Here is a 21642-nt window from a genome sequence, read left to right on the forward strand (position 1 = left end):
TTATTCACAGACTGCCGTCATATAGCTGGAATATTGCTGACTTCGGCGTTAAACAACAAACAAACAAACAAAGGGTGTGTAATTTTCAGATCTATATGTTATTTTATGAAAACATTGTTTACATTTCTTGGCCTAAGGATAGATCACTTTATTATATAGTAGCAGATATTAATGAGATGAACCAGTCTCATAAAGTTTTGGTATCATAATCCGATAACACTGCTAGTGAAGTCACCAAGTATATGAACGGCTTTCCAGCTTCATTCACAGATGCAATGTCTTCTTTCCAAATGAAATGTTGACTGTCGTTTCCGATTAGTGTGGAAAGGGGTTTCATGACGTGGGCGAGTCTTGACAAACCTAGCTGGCTGCAAATCATTTGGCACTATTTGATACATGGGGCAGTTCACTCAATCATTGTATTCACACAAGGTTTCCGAAGCTACTTCGTTGAGTAAATTACGTCTTAAACATCAATTAATGTCAGAATTACAAAATATGATAACAAGAGTATTACCCTCTTGTTTCCGTATCGTAAATATCATATAATAAGAATACAAATAAGCTTTCCAAATATATATATATTATGAATAAATATTTTATTATAAGTATTATATGTCATTAGGAATAAACGCACACGCACACGCACGCACGCACGCACACACACACACACACACACACACACACACACTCACACACACACACACACACATGCAGTAAACAACGGTTATAACGAACTCAAACAACAAACAAACTCATGCCCTCTCTGATTCACCTTGACATTCACACTCTCTCTGTTACAAATGGAAATGCACAGCCTCTCTGACAGACCTCGATATTCACACCCTCTCTAATACACCTGCATATTCACAACACTATGATAATCCTGGACATTCACACCCTCTCTGACACATCTGGACACTCACAGCCTCTCTGATACACCTGGATATTCACACCCTCTCTGAACACACCTTGACATTCACATCCCATCTGATACCCTGGACATTCACATACTCTCTGATACACCTGGACATTCACATCCTATCTGATATACCTGGATATTCTCACCCTCTCTGATACACCTGGACATTCACACATTATCTGATACACCTTGACATTCACATCCTGTCTCTGATACACCTGGACATTCACATCCTCTCTGATACATCTGGACATTCACACCCTCTCTGATACACCTGGACATTCACATCCTCTCTGATACACCTGGACATTCACACCCTCTCTGCCTCTAGGACATTCACAACCTCTCTGATATACCTGGACATTCACGTCCCCTCTGATACACCTGGACATCCACATCCTCTCTGATACACCTGGACATTCACACCCTCTCTGCCTCTAGTACATTCACACTCTTTCTGATACACCTGGACATTCACACCCTTTCTGATACACCTGGCAATTCACACCTTGTCTGACACACCTGGACATTCACATCCCCTCTCACATACCTGGACATTCACACCTTCTCTGATACACCTTGACATTCACATCCCATCTGATACCCTGGACATTTACATCCTCTCTGCTACATCTTGACATTCACACCCTCTCTGATACACCTTGACATTCACATCCTCTATGATATACCTGGACATTCACATCCTCTCTGATACCCCTTGACATTCACATCCTGTCTCTGATACACCTGGACATTCACATCCTGTCTCGGATATACCTGGCCATTCACACCCTCTCTGACACACCTGGACATTCACATCCCCTCTCACATACCTGGACATTCACACCTTCTCTGATACACCTAGACATTCACACCCTCTCTGATACACCTGGACATTCACCTCTTCTCTGATACACCTGGACATTCACATCCTCTCTGATACACCTGGACATTCACACCCTCTCTGCCTCTAGGACATTCACATCCTCTCCGAATCACCTGGATATTAACACCCTATCTGATACGGCTGGACATTCACAACCTCTCTGACACACCTGGACATTCACACCCTCTCTGACACACCTGGACATTCACACCCTCTCTGACACACCTGGACATTCACATCCTCTCTGATACACCTGGACATTCATACCCTCCCTGATATACCTGGACATTCACATCCTCTCTGATACATCTGGACATTCACACCCTCTCTGATACACCTGGACATTCATACCCTCTCTGATATACCTGGACATTCACATCCCCTCTCACATACCTGGACATTCACACCTTCTCTGATACACCTTGACATTCACATCCTCTCTGATACACCTGGACATTCACCTCTTCTCTGATACACCTGGACATTCACACCCTCTCCAACACACCTGGACATCCACACCCTCTCTGACACACCTGGACATTCATATCGTCTCTGATACACCTGGGCATTCACAACCTCTCCGACACACCTGGAGATTCACACCCTCTCTGCCTCTAGGACATTCACAACCTCCCTGATATACCGAGACATTCACACCCTCTCCGAATCACCTGGATATTAACACCCTATCTGATACGGCTGGACATTCACAACCTCTCTGACACACCTGGACATTCACACCCTCTCTGACACACCTGGACATTCACACCCTCTCTGACACACCTGGACATTCACATCCTCTCTGACACACCTGGACATTCGCACCCTCTCTAATACACCTGGACATTCACAACCTCTCTGATATACCTGGACATTCACACCCTCTCTGATACATCTGGACATTCACATCCTCTCTGATACACCTGGACATTCACACCCTCTCTGATACACCTGGACATTCATACCCTCTCTGATATACCTGGACATTCACATCCTCTTTGATACACCTGGACATTCACACCCTCTCTGATACACCTGGACATTCACACCCTCTCTGATACACCTTGACATTCACATCCTCTCTGATATACCTGGACATTCACACCCTCTCTGATACACCTGGACATTCACACCCTCTCTGATATACCTGGACATTCACACCCTCTCTGACACACCAGGACATTCATACCCTCTCTGATATACCTGGACATTCACATCCCCTCTGATACACCTGGACATTAACATCCCCTCTGATGCACCTGGACATTCACACCTATCTGATACACCTGGACATTCACACCCTCTCTGATATACCTGGACATTCACATCATGCCTGATACACCTGGACATTCACACCCTCTCTGATATACCTGGACATTCACATCCTGTCTGAAACACCTGGACATTCATATCCTCTCTGATATACCTGGACATTCATATCCTCTCTGAAACACCTGGACATTCAGATCCTGTCTGACACACCTCGATATTCACATCCTCTCTGATATACCTGGACATTCACATCCTCTCTGAAACACCTGGACATTCACACCCTCTCTGATACACCTGGACATTCACAACCTCTCTGATATACCTGGACATTCACATCCTTTCTGATACACCTGGACATTCTCACCCTGTCTGACACACCTGGACATTCACACCCCCTCTCACCTACCTGGAAATTCACGTCCTCTCTGATATACCTGGACATTCACATCCTCTCTGAAACACCTGGACATTCACACCCTCTCTGATACACCTGGACATTCACATCCTCTCTGATATACCTGGACATTCACACCCTCTCTGATACACCTGGACCTTCACAACCTCTCTGATACACCTGGACATTCACAACCTCTCTGATACACCTGGACATTCACAACCTCTCTGATATACCTGGACATTCACATCCCCTCTGATACACCTGGACATTCACATCCTCTCTGATACACCTGGACATTCACATCCCCTCTGATACACCTGGACATTCACATCCTCTCTGATATACCTGGACATTCACATCCCCTCTGATACACCTGGACATTCACATCCTCTCTGATACACCTGGACATTCACATCCTCTCAGAGAGTGTGTGAATGTCCAGGTGTGTGAATGCAGGGAACACATGCACTGCTTGGGGCAATGAAAGTCACAAATGTCTGAGTGAGTAAGTGAGTGATCGAGTGATCGAGTGAGTGAGTGAGTGAGTGAGTGAGTGAGTGAGTGATTGAGGGAGTGAGTAAGTTGCATGCTGGGGTCACCAACATTAAAGCTATGTCATGGTTGTCTGTATATAATGTAACCTGTTTGCCCGCTTACATATGGTAATTGGTTCAATTTTGTTTTTCCATCCACTGATATATTGAGAGCTATTTCATTTTTTTGCATGCAAGTGACCTATGGTTTTGTTCAAACTGAATTATCTAGCAAGCTGTTGAACCTGACCGTAATGTTTCTAAATAACATTTGACCAGATCAAACCAATCAATATGTGTTGGAAGTCAATATGAATGATAAGCTATTTCTCATAATTTCCATGCAACCCTTGTCTTTCACTGTATTTGTACTGACTGATGGTTGAACGTCAAATCTAACATGAATCGCATACAACTAAAATTTGATTGAAATTTGATTTTTATTCTGTCCAATTTATCATCCAGAAATCAAACAAGATCTGTATTTGATAGCCATTGTCATATAAACATTGACATGGTAATCATTTACCAATTTGACCATCAAAACTGACCCCTAATCCATAGGCGACCATCTATTACCCCGGTGGTTAAATTCCTTTGACATTGGAATGTCTTTGTCCCATTGAGCTAACAATTAACAGGGACATAAGCATCCTCAAAGTGTGTCTTAGGTAGGGATGGGTATTAGAGTGTGAGTGAGTTTGGTTTAACGCCGCTTTTAACAGTATTCCAGTTATGTCGCGGCGTGTCAGCTTAACGTGGGAGGAAAGCCCGAGGTGATGCAGGTTTGGTACGTTTACCACTTCGGTGAAACCCATGAGCACGGGTATGGTGCTGACAAACCTAGAAACATAATCGGGGCGAACCGGGATTCGAACCCACAATCATAGGTTTCTGGCGTGCCCAAGGGACGCAACTCTGCACAGCGAATCGCGGCGCTTTAGACGACTGGGCCACCCGTGCCCCCGATGGGTATTAGAGGTTTAAAGTGTTTCACAATATTGCGATACCTATCATGATATATGGTATTATTCTAAATTTTGAATTCAGAAGCAGTCTGATACATTAAGGTATGAATTGAAGTTCATAAATGGAACAAAACAAGATGCTGGTACAATATAATGTCTACTCTGTCAATAAACATGATAAATACGCAGCCATCTTGGGGCCCCGGATGCACAGGAAGGCATTTGACAAGTACATAACTTTAAACACATGATAAAAATCACCCGATATATCAAGCATGAAAAAATGACATTGTGATATGTATTGTGGAAAGAATGAACCTCATTTTACCGATATACCGATAAAACAGCAAACCCTTAGTTTTGGGTATAGAAATACACCAACAACACACTAAATTCCATTTTTATTGTACCCACATTGTAGAGTGTAATAGGAATGCAAGATTGTCATGTACAGTTACAATTAAACATGACACACAATATGAGCTGTCAATATGATTTATGTTATCAACCACTGTTCAAATTCCTCACATATATGTTGATTAAATATGCTCCACGTATTCACTGTATGCAGTCAGTGAGCCAGTTCACATGCTTTCAAAACAGATATTGGTGTAGACAATCGTTTTCCTGACATACATTATCTAATCCGTGACGCCCTGATATAACCTGAATAGCAGTGTTAAAGCAAACTCACTCATTCTAAGAAACAAAAAACGGATGTGACTGTAAGGCTTTGATAGTGCCAGTCAAAACAAGGTAATATTATCCATAAACGTAGAAAGATTGACACAGGCTCATTTGCATTTTATAAATTGATGATGTTGTTTGGTCAGTTGAGCGATATGACATCACACAGATTGTTTTTGTGACGTCATTGGATGCCATGTAGCTTGTTGATTATTCTCTAAATATTTCGAGTTGATCTTATTCAGGTAAATTACAAAATGAACCTTTCAACATGGTCAATACATCAGTATGAACTTTGTCAATACAGCACTATCATCATGGTAAATACAGCAGTATCAACATGGTCAATACAGCACTATCAACATGGTCAATATAGCACTATGAACATGTTCAATACAGCAGTATCAACATAGTCAAACAGCAGTATCAACATGGTCAATACAGCAGTATCAACATAGTCAAACAGCAGTATCAACATGGTCAATACAGCAGTATCAACATGGTCAATACAGAATTATCAACATAGTCAATACAGCAGCATCAAAATGGTCAATACAGCAGTATCAACATAGTCAATACAGCAGCATCAATATGGTCAATACAGCAGTATCAACATAGTCAATACAGCAGTGTCAACATGGTCAATACAGCAGTGTCAACATGGTCAATACAGCACTATCAACATAGTCAATACAGCAGCATCAACATGGTCAATACAGCAGTATCAACATGGTCAATACAGCTGTATCAATCATAGTCCAGGTAAATGAAACATTGCTGAATGCAACACTAAACAAGCAAACAAACATCACAAAAAAACAGTTCACCATGCAGGAACAATCTTCATATAATGTAGTGCAAGATATCATAATATCTCCAAATTAAAAATTAAAAAATATTGCATATTTTACCCTGCTCAATGTATTTGCAAATATTGCCCTGCACCTTTTCATGGCATATAATGTCGCCCTGTGCTATATATACATATGAGGGCAGGCCAAAATGTTCTGAGCCCATCTGTGATGGATTGTGTTGATGGAACTGGTTGCTGAATATAACAATTAGCCTTCAATTCTATGCAGATTAGCCTAGTACTGACCATTAATGGTCTGGCATTTCGGTAGGAAGTCCATCAGAAGGATTCCTTTGGAATCCCAGAAAACTGAGGCCATGATTAGGAGTCAGAAGCATGGAACGTATTACACTTGATACATGCAAACTGTTGCTGTTGAGTGAGTGAGTGAGTTGGGTTTAATGCCGCTTTTAACAGTATTCCAGTTATATCACGGTGTGTCAGCTTAATGTGGGAGGAAAACCTGAAGTGATGCAGGTCACAGACGTTTACCACTTCGGTGAAACCCACGCGCACGGGTATGGTGCTGACAAACCTAGAAACATAATTGGGGCGAACCGGGATTCAAACCCACAATCATAGGTTTCTGGCGTGCCCAAGGGACGCAACTCTGTACAGCGAAACGCGGCGTCTAAGACGACGGGGCCACCCGTGCCCTACAAACTGTTAAGGGTGTACTATACATCCTCTGTAGAGAGGTTCAGAACTTTTCAACCACCCCTCCTCTGCATACCACCTATAAATATACCTCTTGAAAATCACATTCATGAAACCGGTTGAGCAAATTATACAGCTCATCTTTGGAATTTTGTATTTTATATATATATTTTTGACTTTTGTATTTTATATTGTAGTAATATATGTGTTGTATGTATATATCTATCTATCTATCCTACAATAAAATAAAGCACCTCTCCTGACCAAGATCCGGATACACATAACCTTTTCCTAGACTTCGTACATGTAAATAGAACAGTTATGTCGCAATAGTTTCAGGCATGTGCAAATCCAACACTGCATCACCAAGTTCTAGCACTCTCCTGCAATAAAAATGATGGTGAATGTTAGTGAATGAGTGAGCATGGTTTTACGCCACTTTTACCAATATCACGGCGGGGGACACCATGGGCTTCACACATTGTACCCATGTGGGGAATCGAACCCGGGGCCCTCGGAATGATGAGCGAACGCGTTTACCACTAGGCCATCCCATCACCCTTAATGTACTTATGACTGATACTGAACAAACACTGGGACGAGTTTCAACAAATGCTTATCCCTCAATGAGACAGGACGTTGACCTTTCTGAAGATTGGTAAACAATAGCCGATAATGCCAGAGCTTACTCAGCTCTCCTCGCCCTATTACATTTCTGTTCCAACGACCACACTGCTGGTGAAGGCTTATCACGTGACCAGACTTTTCTCATGTTTGTTAACTAAAAAAAACTTATTCTGAAAACAGTGGGTGAGTATGTGAGTTTGATTTTACGCCGCTTTTAGCAATATTCCAGCAATATCACAGCGGGGGACACCAGAAATTGGCTTCACACATTGTACCCATGTCGGGAATCAAACCCGGGTCTTCGGCGTGACGAGCGAATGCTTTAACCACTAGGCTACCCGACCGCCCCTCTGAAAACAGAACAGATGGGCCTAATGTAGGGCTGGGACGAGTAACTCAGGTACTTGGGTCAGGTGGGTCCTGAGTAGGACCCGGGTACCCACAGGACTACCTGGACCCGTGGTTAGTCAGGTGATAAATTGTTTAATGACAAAAACTCACTATAGCTCAGTGGTTACACGTAAGTCGCTAATGTTTGCATTTATTTATGACGATGCACACATTCTGTTTGACTTGTATATGTTTGAGTAAAGATAAAGCTTCAGTAAACTTCAGTGTAAAACAATTCCCAATTACACATTTTGTTCCCAACTCTTGAGACCTACAGCGGGTACCCAGGTAGAGTTGGGTAATAGGGGGTCGGGTACCCAGCTAGTAATTTTGGACTCATTCCAGCCCTAGCCTAATGCAAACCTTTCGGTGTGCTTTACATATTGTTTTGCAAATTACATAGACACACTACTCCAACTGCAACAGTGAGGTGCATGACAATATAGCTTTATACACCTAAGCGACAGGAAGTGGAGGATAAATACGCAAATGGTAATAGTTTTTCACATATAAGGATATTTTCTCAATGAGAGTTATGTTTATCAAAATGTGTAGATTCGTCCAACATGAAACAGATTAGGGCTGGGACGGGTACTCAGGTACTCGGGTACTCGGGTCGGGTGGGTACTGAGTAGGACCTGGGTACCCACAGGACTACCCGGACCCGTGGTTAGTCAGGTGATTATATTGTTTAATGGCAAAAACTATCTAGAACTCCATGGTTACACTATAAGTGACAAATATTCACATTTCTTTCCGACTATGCACACATTCCTTTTGACTTTATATGTTTGCATAAAGATAAAACTTCAGTCAACTTCAGTGTATGTATGACCAGATCATTTTATACCTGTATCAAAATACATTTTGACAGGAGTACGGTCAAACGTTTACCAATCGGACATTTTGTACCTTTCTCTTGAGACCTACAGCGGGTACCCGGGTAGGGTTGGGTAATAGGGGGTGGGTATCCGGGTAGTAAATTTGGACTCTTCCCAGCCCTAAAACAGATGAAAAACACATGAATGTGTAAGATGTGATGATGTGATGATGTGATGATGTGAACAAGGCTGGCTGCAAGGAACCCTGGGTAGGAGAGTGATTGGCTTCATACAACTGAGGCATATCTATATTGTAATCTAGGCTTTGAAAAACACTGGCTTCTAATCTAATCAATCTGGCGATTGGTATTTTGTAACTCAGCTGTAAGAAAACACACAAGCTCTCCATATCAAAAGACAAGACTGAAGCCAGTTTACTCTGTGCAGTCTTGTATTGTCGACTTCAATGTGTGGAGCTCTATTGTTTTGGTTTGAGAATTGAATCGGGGATGTGATGTCACACTCGGAACTTATTTCATGCATGATCTAAACATCACAGAACCGTTGACCGTTAAGATCTTTCAGAAAATATGGCTGACCTAAACAGGCGCCTTTCCCATAATGCACCACAAGCAGGTAAATACAATGTTGCCATGACAAGCGTAAGTAATAACCATAAGTAATACAATGCCTGGAATGTATTGGGACTAGAATCAACAATTATAATAAATATAACAAATACAAACATTAAAAGGCACATCTTTGAAAAAATCACCAGTTCACCATTGCAAAGTGCTGAGCATACAAAATGACAAATATCTTTGGGAAATCAAACATTAACATCTGACATCAAACATTTCTTTTGACAATTTTCAATCAATGTGTAACAATCAGGCTATTCCACTATCATATTTTTCTTCGTATGTATTTAAAGAAAACCATTGAGCAATACCCAAAGGCTTGAAGATCCACAGTAACATGTGACCTAAATAGGTCACAGTGGAATTCCCTTTGTGCACAGTGATGGCACAAGTGGTATAACTACTAAAGTACTGTCGGAAATGCTAGAAAAATGCTTTTCTGGCTTAATTTATTAAATATGATTCATAGGACTATGAAAATAGCATATATCAAAATAACGCAAATCTACCTAATCAAGCCAATTATAACTGAAACCTGAAAGATACTGTTACGTGTAAAATGATGATAAACTTAGAAAATATTTATGTGTTGTCATGCTAGTATGAAACGGCCTATAACCTGAGGTAATTACCAAGGTGTCCTCCCCATTGGCCTACTTCCCAATTTGGCCTATGCTTTTAGAGGATTTAATAACAGTAAGTAATCGGTTGGTTGATCACTCACTAATTACCCGTCTTCCCCAGAGTGATGAAAATGAACCAGTCCAACAACAGAGAAATACAAGCTAACAGAATCTTTTTAATGTAATTTAATAAGGATTCCTACTGCATCTGCTAATGCCAAGGAAGATATTTCTCCTTGCTGGTGTCTGTCTCGGAGTCTGGACAAACACCAGTCCCGAGGTGATGACCTCACACCTGCCCCTGCATTTGCACAGACTGCATCACTGTTGTCATAACGGATGTTGAAGTCGGATGCCCTTCTTTCTATAGTCCCTTTAAGACTTCCCTCATTGGACTAAAATCTAAATTGGAATAAATCTAAACTTACGGTTACGTTCAAATTTTTCTCCTGTAAACCTGTGACAGAAATACCTCAAACCACATGTTTGTATATGTAGTCGATATTTCAATAGCAACAGGGGGGCACGGGTGGCCCAGTCGTCTAAGGCGCTGCAATTCGCTGTGCAGAGTTGTGTCCCTTGGGCACGCCAGAAATCTATGATTGTGGGTTCGAATCCTGGTTCGCCCCGATTATGTTTCTAGGTTTGTCAGCACCATACCCGTGCTCGTGGGTTTCACCGAAGTGGTAAACGTCTGAGACCTGCACTTCAGGCTTTCCTCCCACATTGAGCTGACACGCTGCGATATAACTGGAATACTGTTAAAAGCAGCATTAAACCCAACTCACTCACTCACTCAGTAGCAACAGTCTGTGAAACATTCTATCTTGTTTTTAACAGGCAAAAAGTATTTTTCAAGCATTTCCGATAGTACTGTAGTTGGAGATTACTGTTGAAAAATACAGCGATGCTAACTATAGCACAATAAGGTAAGCCTTGTTTCGGATAAAACCTGGTATAAGCATCCGATGGCTACTCTTAAATCATAATATCATTAACCAAGATGCTTTTAAAATCATCAGTAGATTTCAATGAAGTAGTACAAAATGAATACACATGCTGTTTGGCTAAACATGATAATTATATAAAACACAGCTTTGGTTACATATTTGGCAAGGTCATAAAGGGAGAAACATTCGTTGTACATTGTATCCAGTATAACTGCATATGTAAATACCATCCAAACTTTTGAGACCTCCCCCCGTTTGATAACAGGTGTATATATTTCAATAACATAACACATCATATCATAACAACAAACAATGTTAACATTCGTTGTGTGTAACAACACAAATAGTCTCGGGACAAGAGTGTCTGCTGGTCTATATCAAAGTCAAGCATTCACCCGTGCCATGTTAAGCCTTCTTTTATATATATATATTTGAGTTCAAACGTAATTGTTTTTGAACTCTAACGACTGAGCACTACTTGCAGTGACTGTGATGCAGAGCTATTTTTAGATGAACACTGCTGAGTGTTCCATGTTGCTACGATGTGCCGTGTTACTTAAAATAGTGTAGTGTATGCCTCTAATATTGAAATATTATATCTCACCGAACTACTGCCTTCCAGATCTCTCCGTTCTCAGAATAACCACCTCTTACAAGTCCCGGAAACCCGTCTCAAAACCTTTCGTCAGAGATCTTTCCAGTTCTGCGCTTTCTCGCTATGGAACAAACTACCATCAGTCGCTATCGCTTTCATCCTTTAAGGCTCATCTGAAAAAACACCTTTTCACACAACACTATCAACTCTACTCCCCCTTTCATTAGCATTACTTGCTAAAACTATGTAGCGCCATGAGCATTAACTTGGTGAATGGAATCTGGCACAGTATGAATAGACTTATTATTATTTAGAGCGGAACGCAGCAGTAATAAGTTTGTTTGTCAGGGATAAAATCTCGAATAGTTTTGTTATCTGATACACAAGGTCGTCTTCTATGGTAGTTATCTTGGTGAAACCATTTGAAATTTGAACATCGATCTGATTAGATATTGCAATTTCATCACAAGGGACACAACTTGCGTTTTACACTGGGTGGTGCCACCATTGAACCAAAAAAAGCAGGCAAGGTGAAAACTAGGCTTTGTTATAGTCGACGCACTTGACTCAGGAAGATGAACACATAAATGTGCTATCAATGTGTCTGTAAGTACAGAGGAACAGACAGAAACTTTCCAACCCAAAACTTACAAGTAGAAACCATTTCCTATCAGTCCAAACATGTAGATCCATCAATTCATTGGCAAACACACATGTATGGGAACATAATTCTGTTACAATATGTGGACACATCTATTACTGTATTCGACGTAATAAGCGCCAACGGCGATATTTGCTAATATATTGGCTAGTGAACAATCCCAATTAGCACCCCTTCTGATTGATCAATGTACACAAGACCTATTTATTCGTGTATGATACGTGTTATATGCCTCCTTAATTATGGGCAATTAAATCCTGGAAAAATCTATCAGTCGTATATAAACATTTCAGGCTGTCAGCATAAACCACGATTTACAAATTTACGATCTTTCAACTCTGTTTTTTTCACCAAAATAATATTCTAATAAGAGCCCCCTATTTCTAATTTTGAGAGAGCCCTGGGCACTTATTCAGCGAATACGGTACCTACAGTAAACTACGGTAATAACAAATTTAAAAGGACCACTAAATTTAGTTCATAATAACCATAGATTGTTATATGCACATATACAGCATAATTACAGTATATGGACAGGGCCGAAAAATATCCATCAGTTCGTTATAAGCGTGTTCATTATAAACGTAGTTTACTGTATATTGACATGAATGATATCAAGATTGATTTGTACAAAAATACTTAAGTAATCTAATATTGCTGTACCATCTAGTCAGGTATACCAAATATGTTTTGGTTGGTTCTCAACAGATCTAACATTGTATGAAAGAATATGACAAGTCTTGTAGTGTCAAGATTAATCCGTATCATATTGCCACCTCACTATCTAAATCATCCACTGAGAACCCCCACACCACTGCTATCTAACACAAACACATAAATATGAAATATATTCTCCCAAGCTGCTTTTGACCCAGCGTACAATGGAGGAAGTACAGTACTTGTCTTGTCATTTGACCACTGTCTGATCCCTAGATAATCAGAGTCCATTCGATAATCAGATTATTATCTCAAGCCTGCAACTGATCTGCGGTCTTATATATACTCGTATACAGGAATCTGTCCAAATTGGACTACATGTATCTCAAATTCGGATTTCGGTGAAAACCAGACTTTTACTCCGGTCCCCTCAGTTCCTTAATAAATTATCATTACTCAAAATGACCCACAGCTCTCTAATTTCGACTTTTTACACTTCAGACTAAAATTATGGTCCCAACAACCAAATTACTAGTGAAAAGAAGCTGTCTAAATCAGACTGGACCAGACTGGACGTTCACTCCCTTTGAAGTAAGCTCAGTCATTGTCAGCTAAACAACACTGCTAATCCTGCAAGTAATCCTATTGATCCTTGACACTTTTTTGTCCTTTTAGTTAATTAGAATTTAGTCATCTGTTGAATGAATTCCTAGTTTTTTTTCTGATTGGCTGAATGACTTGAACAGACAAATGCGCATCTTCTCGAGGCAAGTGAGTTAACTGACTGTAAAAGTCCAGTTTCCACCCTTGCCGAACTAGGCTGGTATTATGGAGTTACATTTTGGCTGGACTAACGAGTCTATGCATAGTCCAATCAGAATCGCTCCCCGAAATAGAAATCCGGTTCGTAAAGTGTCATGCAGATTTCGGTCGACTGCAGGATTTGCAAAGCATGTGCACCGCTAACTCGTTGTCAACAGATATTTTCAAAATCTTTTCATGTTTTTAATCAAGGTGCTCACGTGATTTGATGCACTTCCCGATGTAAGACTCGTTTTATCACAATATAAATCTTGATTATTGATCAGGGCGCCACCGTTTTGTTTCAAGCAAATGCAAGTGATACGAGAGGTTAAATCTGATTGGTCAATAGGAGAGGCATAGAAAGGACATAACTCATAATAGCCACTGGTGGCGCTATGATCGAGCCCAGGAATTCCAGCCTAGTTCGGCAAGGGTGGAAACTAGACTTTTAAAGTCAGTTAACTCTCTTGCCTCGGGAAGATGACAAATGCTTGGACAGAGTCACTTCTGCTGTCTATACAGATACACTACATCTCATCCAAACATTGTATTGAGCAACATGAAAATTGAATTTTTGTCCCCTAACTGCACCTCTTTTACTGCAGCGACTCAATCAAGGTGTTATTAGAGAGTTCAAAGTATGGTATCATTAGCTGCAAATCATTAGCTGAAATTGAAATCACTTGTCTCGAATGGACTCAAATGGTTACTCTTTACAAACCATGCTATGCAGAAATTTGTATTTGAGTAAGGAAGAGCAAATCCAAACATTAGATTCTAATCAAAACTTTACATTAAAATCTGGCAGAGTTTCAATTAAATGAATTGTTTAATATAAACTGCAAATATATTTATTATATATACACATCTAGCTTGGCATGTACAATTCATTTGTTACATCTAACCTTCATTGATGTATTTGTTGTAATATGTCCTATGTGTAATGGAGCGGTATTAACATAAGCGCTTCGCTTGTTTACCAATCCATTTTCTCACTTTTGTGAAAATGAATACCGTATTCGACGTAATAAGCGCCCAGGGCGCTCTCAAAATAAGAAATAGGGGGCTCTTATTAGAATATTATTTTGGTGGAAAAAACAGAGTTGAAAGATAAATTTCGTGGTTTATGCTGACGGTTTGAACTGTTTATATACGACAGATATATTTTTCTAGAATTTAATTGCCCATAATTAAGGGTGCATATAACACACGAGTGTGTATTATACAAGAATAAATAAGTCTTGTCTACATTGATCATTCGGAAGGGGTGCTAAGTGGGATTGTTCACTTGCCAATATATAAGCAAATATCGCCGTGGGCGCTTATAAGAGCGGGGTGCTTATTACATTGAATACGGTATGTTTAAACTGACTCAAATTGGACTCTGGACCACTCCGTAAATCACACATTTTTAACGGTCCAAACCGAGTATGAACTGGACAGATTCTACCGTACATATATAAATAAAACACTGAAGGCTGCACGTTCAAACAACTCTACAGTATGCCACTCTGAGGTGTATATGTGGGAATGCTTCATTGTCCAAACAAGGTGAACAAAAACTTGTTCTGTAAAATATGGGCAAATTCTGAAATTAAATATTCAGTAATTTCTGGAAAACATAACATGGACACAGATTCTTCATCAACACAAAACAACTAAGTATACTCAACATGGAAATGTTTTTAGAGGCATGCACCTCGGTTATTTTCTCGATCATCACAAGTTGGTACTTTACCAAAATGTGACTCCCTGTATATTTAGGTAAAATGTTTGTCGCACGACATCTCTCGGTATCACACGACGCACCTGAGTGTCACACGACATCTGTGGGTACCACACGATATACCTTGGAATTACGCGACACACGCCTGGGTGTCACATGACATCTGTGGGCATCACACGACACTCATGGTTGTCACATGACACAACTGGGTGTCACACTCATACCTCAGTATCACACGACACACTTGGGTGTCACACTCATACCTAGGCAAAACATTTGCAACACATGCCTAACACAAGTAATAAAGATCAATGACTAGTAACCAACAAAATTTCAAGGCACTTGCAGAAACAATAAATAACCATCCTCAAGGCCAGGACTCTACGTCCACCGCTGAGCACAAGGAACGCCTCACTGACATAAATAGCACAACTTGTCTGAAGACGGTGATGAAACAACAAACATTCCTCCACCAAGCTCCATCCTCGATTATCCAGTGTACATCAGAGCTCCAGATAGGCTGCGTATCTGCGTAAAATACGCATCAGAAATGCAGAAATACGCAGTAAAATAAATCCAAGCGTATCAAATATGCAACGAACATTACCGATAAGCTACAAAAATACAACTTGTGTGTATAATCAAAATATTGTGAAGTAACCCTGCGTATTCGATTAGCAAATCAGCAACTTATTTTGAAATTATTTACAGGCATTCCGTCAACCTTGCCAAACTCCACGATGACAGTAACATCACGATCATATTGCCATCACACTTTCTTGTGGAAGTATGATGGTATTTTTTAGTCCCATAAAGCTCTCGAACACACACCACACCAGTTTGCAGGGACTAGATGAATAGTGTTTTTAAATATTTAACTTAAATACCCACATGTGTAAAAACTAGTGGGTAACAGAAATTTGAATACCCAGATAGAATTACTGATACCAAATAATTTTAAAATGCATGGGTAAAATACCCACAACACCAAAAGCTTATCTGGAGCTCTGGTACATTATCTCCTTTTGATCATGACAAATACCCCGGACCAACTTGCCATCATAGTTTCGTTCTGAGTTTGATTAGAACAGCATGATGCAAAATATAGCCGTCCAATTAAATTAGCCACGCGAGTGAGGGAAATTCTGTTATCAGCTAGAGATAGGAGTGATGTCACTTCTAAAACAAGGGCTTAAACAAATACAAAGAATTGGTTCTCAGGCCATGGCTTTTGAACATGTAGTAGGGGCAGGCGGGTTTTTTTCCTTTTCTTTTTTTGGTTGTTCAAACTAGACTTTGAATACTTAAGCAATTTTTTGTTGTTTTTTAATGGAAATAAAAACAAAACGTCTGGCGGACTTTATGATGATGCGGGTGGTGCCATAGAACCAAGACTATTGTTATTTTTTTTTAACTGTGGTGCGATGAATCAGGGGTAAAGTTATCACAATTTAATGGAATGGAGGCATTACACACTGTAGAATAGACGATGCTGGAGTTTCAGGGCCCACTTGCACAAAGCGATCTTAGCGCTAAGATGATCATAAATCCCATTCTTAAACACAGGCTTACAATAGTCGCATCGCTAAGACCTCTTTGTGCAAGTGGGCTTTTCTTAATATTCTGCTACCAACATATTCTTTTGATTTATAGAGCACAGCTAAATGCTCCAGTCTAATGGGTTCATGTGATGCTATACCCTGATCATGTCTTACAACAAACACAACATTCATACAACAGCTGCTCGAGCTGCAAATACTTTGAGAATTACACAGATGCCTTGGACGTAGGATCGAGGTATTGACGGGAAAGTGAAAAGTGTTGTTTGCGAGAAGTGGTCACCTCATACGTGTATGTTCTTATTCATGGGAGATGATTTGTCTGTGCTCTAAGACACAAGGCTTGTGCCTATTGGGTAACAGGAAATATAGCCTTTGACATGCTTGTCGTAAAAGGCGACTAACCGGGTCGGGTGGTCAGGCTCGCTGACTTGGTTGATGCATGTCATCGTATCCCAATTGCGCGGCTCGATGCTCATGATATTAATCACTGGATTGTCTGGTCCAGGCTCGATTATTTACAGACCGCCGTCATATAGCTGGAATATTGCTGAGTGCGGCGAAAAACAACAAACCAACCAACCAGGTCAAGGATCTAGGATCTCTTAATCTAAGTGCATTAACCTCCCAAATCCCACACTTCAACACAGACATAAACTAGTCATCACTTTGTGGCATGCACCTCAAGCTATTGGGTATGAATCTTGGATGAGCATCAATCTGGAATTTTTGTGTTACAGTTTCCATGATAAATATTGATATGACCTTCACACTTAAAATACAGATCAAACACATCGTCGTATCCTTTCCCTTTCCACCATGTGCACAGCTGCCTGTTCCAACTGCAGGGAAGAACGTAGAATAGTTCCTCATGTTCCAACGACAGAAGAGTGAAGAAGCACTGATCGCCGAGATGACCCTTGAAGCTGTACTTCGTCTTCAGCTGTTCAGCCACTTCAGCTGTGATGAGAGAATTGTAGACAGTTGATGACCTCATCCTGTCAATATCAAGGAGAAGGACACCGCTGTTGAATCCTGTCAGGCCATTGGGTGGGGGCTCTCCGACGCGCGTCCCCTTGTTCTGGCTTCTGTACTGGTAGAACTGGTGGCGGTACACTGGCTGGGCCTCGTGGGCTATCCCCATCACATTCGTGTCGGAGAACTCATCGAACAGAGCATGCAGGTTCCTGATGTCTCCATGGAACTTCAGATCGGCGTCTAGCATGATGACTTTGTGAATGTCCGTGGGAAGCACTCTGTGTATAGCGATAGACATGAAGAACAATGCATCATGGTAGTACGACTTCTGGCCACTGAATTTGTTCTGCATGTCCTTCACGATATCATGGAGCCTGTGTGTGATATCCTCAATGTCAAGGTGCACCATCTGTAAAAGAATCAAGAGCTAAGAATTGATAATTTGTTTGTTTGTTTAAGGCCGCACTCAGCAATATTCCAGCTATATGACAGCAGTCTGTGAATCATCGAGTCTGGACCAGCCAATCCAGTGATTGACATCATGAGCATCGATCCACGCAATTGGGATCAATGACAGGTTTCAACCAAGTCAGCGAGTCTGACCACCCGATCCCGTTAGTTGCCTCTTACGACAAGCATAGTCGCCTTTTACAGCAAGCAAGGGTTGCTGAAGACCTATTCTACTCCTGATCTTCACCGGTCAGAATCGATAATGATGGAGATAATCATGGGCATCCAGTGGAAACAATTTCGCAATTTTGAATCAATGAAGACAACCAAATCTCAAGACTGTAAATACTGGGCTTTGAAACTTGACATAAGAGAAGATAATAAATAATATAAAATGTTTTTCTAACATATTTTGTCAAAGACTCTAAACTTGGTCCAACTGTTCAGAAGTTTGCAGTGTTTCCCTTATGAAGTTAGCAGATAAGTTCACCATGGCAACATTGTGGGATTGTCATCTTAGGGATGGCTGTGCATGGTCCTTATCATCATAAATTTGGAACTGGTTTGAGGTATCTTTATTAAATATATACCACCTCAATGGTCTAGTGGTAGAGCGGAAGGTCCGGGGTTCGATCCCCGGTTGCGTCATACCAAGAGACGTTTAAAGATGGTACTTGTTGTTACCCTGTCTGGCGCTCGGCATTAAGGGGTTAAAGCAAGGACTGGTCGGGTCGGAGTCAGTATACTGTGTCTGAGTGGGGTATTCATGTTAAACTGCGGCATGGTATCTCAGTGGGCTAGCACTGTAAATCGGCATCAGTCCGGTCAAGTACAAGCAGCCACACACACACACACGTGCATGCACGTCGCTATATAAGTGCAATAATCTTGGACGCGACGTTAAACCCAATTTCACCTCACCTCACCTTCATTAAATATATCTCATTTCACCTTGATTACTGCGATTAGGACAACATTCAATGCTGGGAATGACAAAGAGCCCTTCCTCTGAGTGACATAATATGTCCAGGCTCGGGACATTATTTCACCCAAGAAACATAACCCAGAATTCCTAGTTGTTAAAAGTTCCTGTCCAGACAGTTTCCCCCTGTGTTAGTGAGCCTAAAAACCTAAAATGTTTTGCATCAATGCATGCAGTCATGTGATGATCAACTATTTCAGCCAAATCACATTGAAAATACCGTATTCGACATAATAACCGCCCAGGGCGTTCTGAAAATTAGAAAAAGGGCGCTCTTATTAGAATAAAATTTGGGTGAAAAAAAAAACAGTTAAAAGATCGTAAATTTTGTGGTATATGCTGACAGCCTGAAATGATACAAAAGAAAAGTCTGTGTGTATTATACACGACAGATATATTTTTCCAGAATTTAATTGCCCATAATTAAATGTGCATATAACACACAAGTGTGTATTATACATGAATAAACAAGTCTTCCTTATTCAATCCTTATTCTACAATGAATTTGGACAATATCTGATTCTGACTGGTCAATAAGAGGTATCAAATCACATCAACCACCTCTTATTGACAAGCCTGTAGTATGTATTTGAGCACCTTTAGAATTCAGTACAACTTCTCGTGAGGACGATCTCTGCTGTGAGACAAGCAACCAATTTTTTAGGGAATCAGTCGGGACTTGAACATGTTGAACTTGCAATCTTCGGATTTTTAGCTCGACACGATAACTGACTGAGCTACACCACACTATTAAACTGAGTGCAAATATACTTAATCATGCTCAAACTGTCACAAAAATGAACGGAAAGTGGCGAAACAAGGTTACGGACAGCTATGGTGTTTTGTGATTTCTGTCTACAGACAATTGCGAGTTATCTGGCTCCAATTGGAAAACTTGTCAGTTCCGAAATGTACAAGATACTGATCGATAAGGAATGAGCAGATAAGGCGCCAACTGGAAACAGCTCCGGGTGTAAAACGTTGAATTCACGAGTGTACATGAAATGACATAGTATTTAATAATTTGTTAGGCGGTTTTGTGACAGAAAAGTGTAGGAAGGAACACTGTAAAGCTATCATGGACCATATCTAGTAAGGAACAAGGAACAATTTAAAAAAAATATTTCTGTCACAAAATAATTAGGAAGATATGGTTATCAAATATTAAGAATCTTTGATGTAATTGTCTCTCTTAGAGCAGATGTTTTAAAAATGTATAAAATATATTACCCTGTAGTTGGTTGATTTAACGTTTTCCTTCATAATGGATGCAGCTAGCTTCTGACTTTCTATGTCGCCCAGGATATGTAGAGCTACAGGTGCAGATGTTGCAGCCAGCATTGATGTTACAGTAACTGTAAATTTCCTCTGAAGAGAAGGACTAGATTGAGCGTTAGTAAATGTGATAATGACATTTATTTCATCAGGCAAATCTCCGTCACTGGATGGGAGTGTATTCTTTTCTTCAACTTCTTTTGTGAGTTCTCCTGTTAAAAGGGAATTATTTTCTTCAACCTGTTCCTGTTTTCGGCCTTCTTTCAAAGATTTTACCTTCTCTTCAAGCACATTATTTCTGTAAAACTGTTTGTTTTCATGTGTAAATGAGTTATTTTGTCCGCTGTTGTAATACAGAAAGACGACGCCCACTAAGATGACACATAGCAACACGAGACTTAATGGTTTAGTTGGAAAGAATCTTGAAAGGGTCGACATTGTGCCACATCGGCAAACTGATTACACGACAACGACACAGCACTGTGTGACTGTGAGCCTCGTAATCTTTTCACCGACCAGCGGAATCAATCATATCAACAAAGATTTTTTCTTAGAAAATAAAAACGAACAACTGTTCATATTGTAACTTATAATCTAGAGACATGTTGGGATATGCTGATTTAATTTATAAAGGGTATTCACCTTTATACTATTTCACTATTAAGTAAATATCACTAAATATCTCATGAATGGAGAAGGAAAATGCGATAATGTGTCCACATTTCGAA

The 21642-nt window shown here is 40.4% G+C and overlaps 1 protein-coding gene across 1 annotated transcript; it reads right to left on the reverse strand.

Annotated features, from left to right (window-relative positions):
* Window positions 1-17778: 17778 nt before the first annotated feature.
* On the reverse strand, window positions 17779-21438 carry LOC124117744 (xyloside xylosyltransferase 1-like). The gene is made up of 2 exons (XM_046479734.2): window positions 20870-21438; window positions 17779-18616 (listed from the first exon to the last, which is right to left on the reverse strand). The coding sequence occupies exons 1-2, from the start codon at window positions 21350-21352 to the stop codon at window positions 17945-17947; spliced, it is 1155 nt and encodes a 384-aa protein (XP_046335690.2). The 5' UTR covers window positions 21353-21438; the 3' UTR covers window positions 17779-17944.
* Between the last annotated feature and the right edge of the window lie 204 nt (window positions 21439-21642).

This window comes from Haliotis rufescens, unplaced genomic scaffold, assembly GCF_023055435.1.
Source record: "Haliotis rufescens isolate VD_foot unplaced genomic scaffold, xgHalRufe1.0.p SCAF_13, whole genome shotgun sequence".
Classification (NCBI taxonomy): domain Eukaryota; kingdom Metazoa; phylum Mollusca; class Gastropoda; order Lepetellida; family Haliotidae; genus Haliotis; species Haliotis rufescens.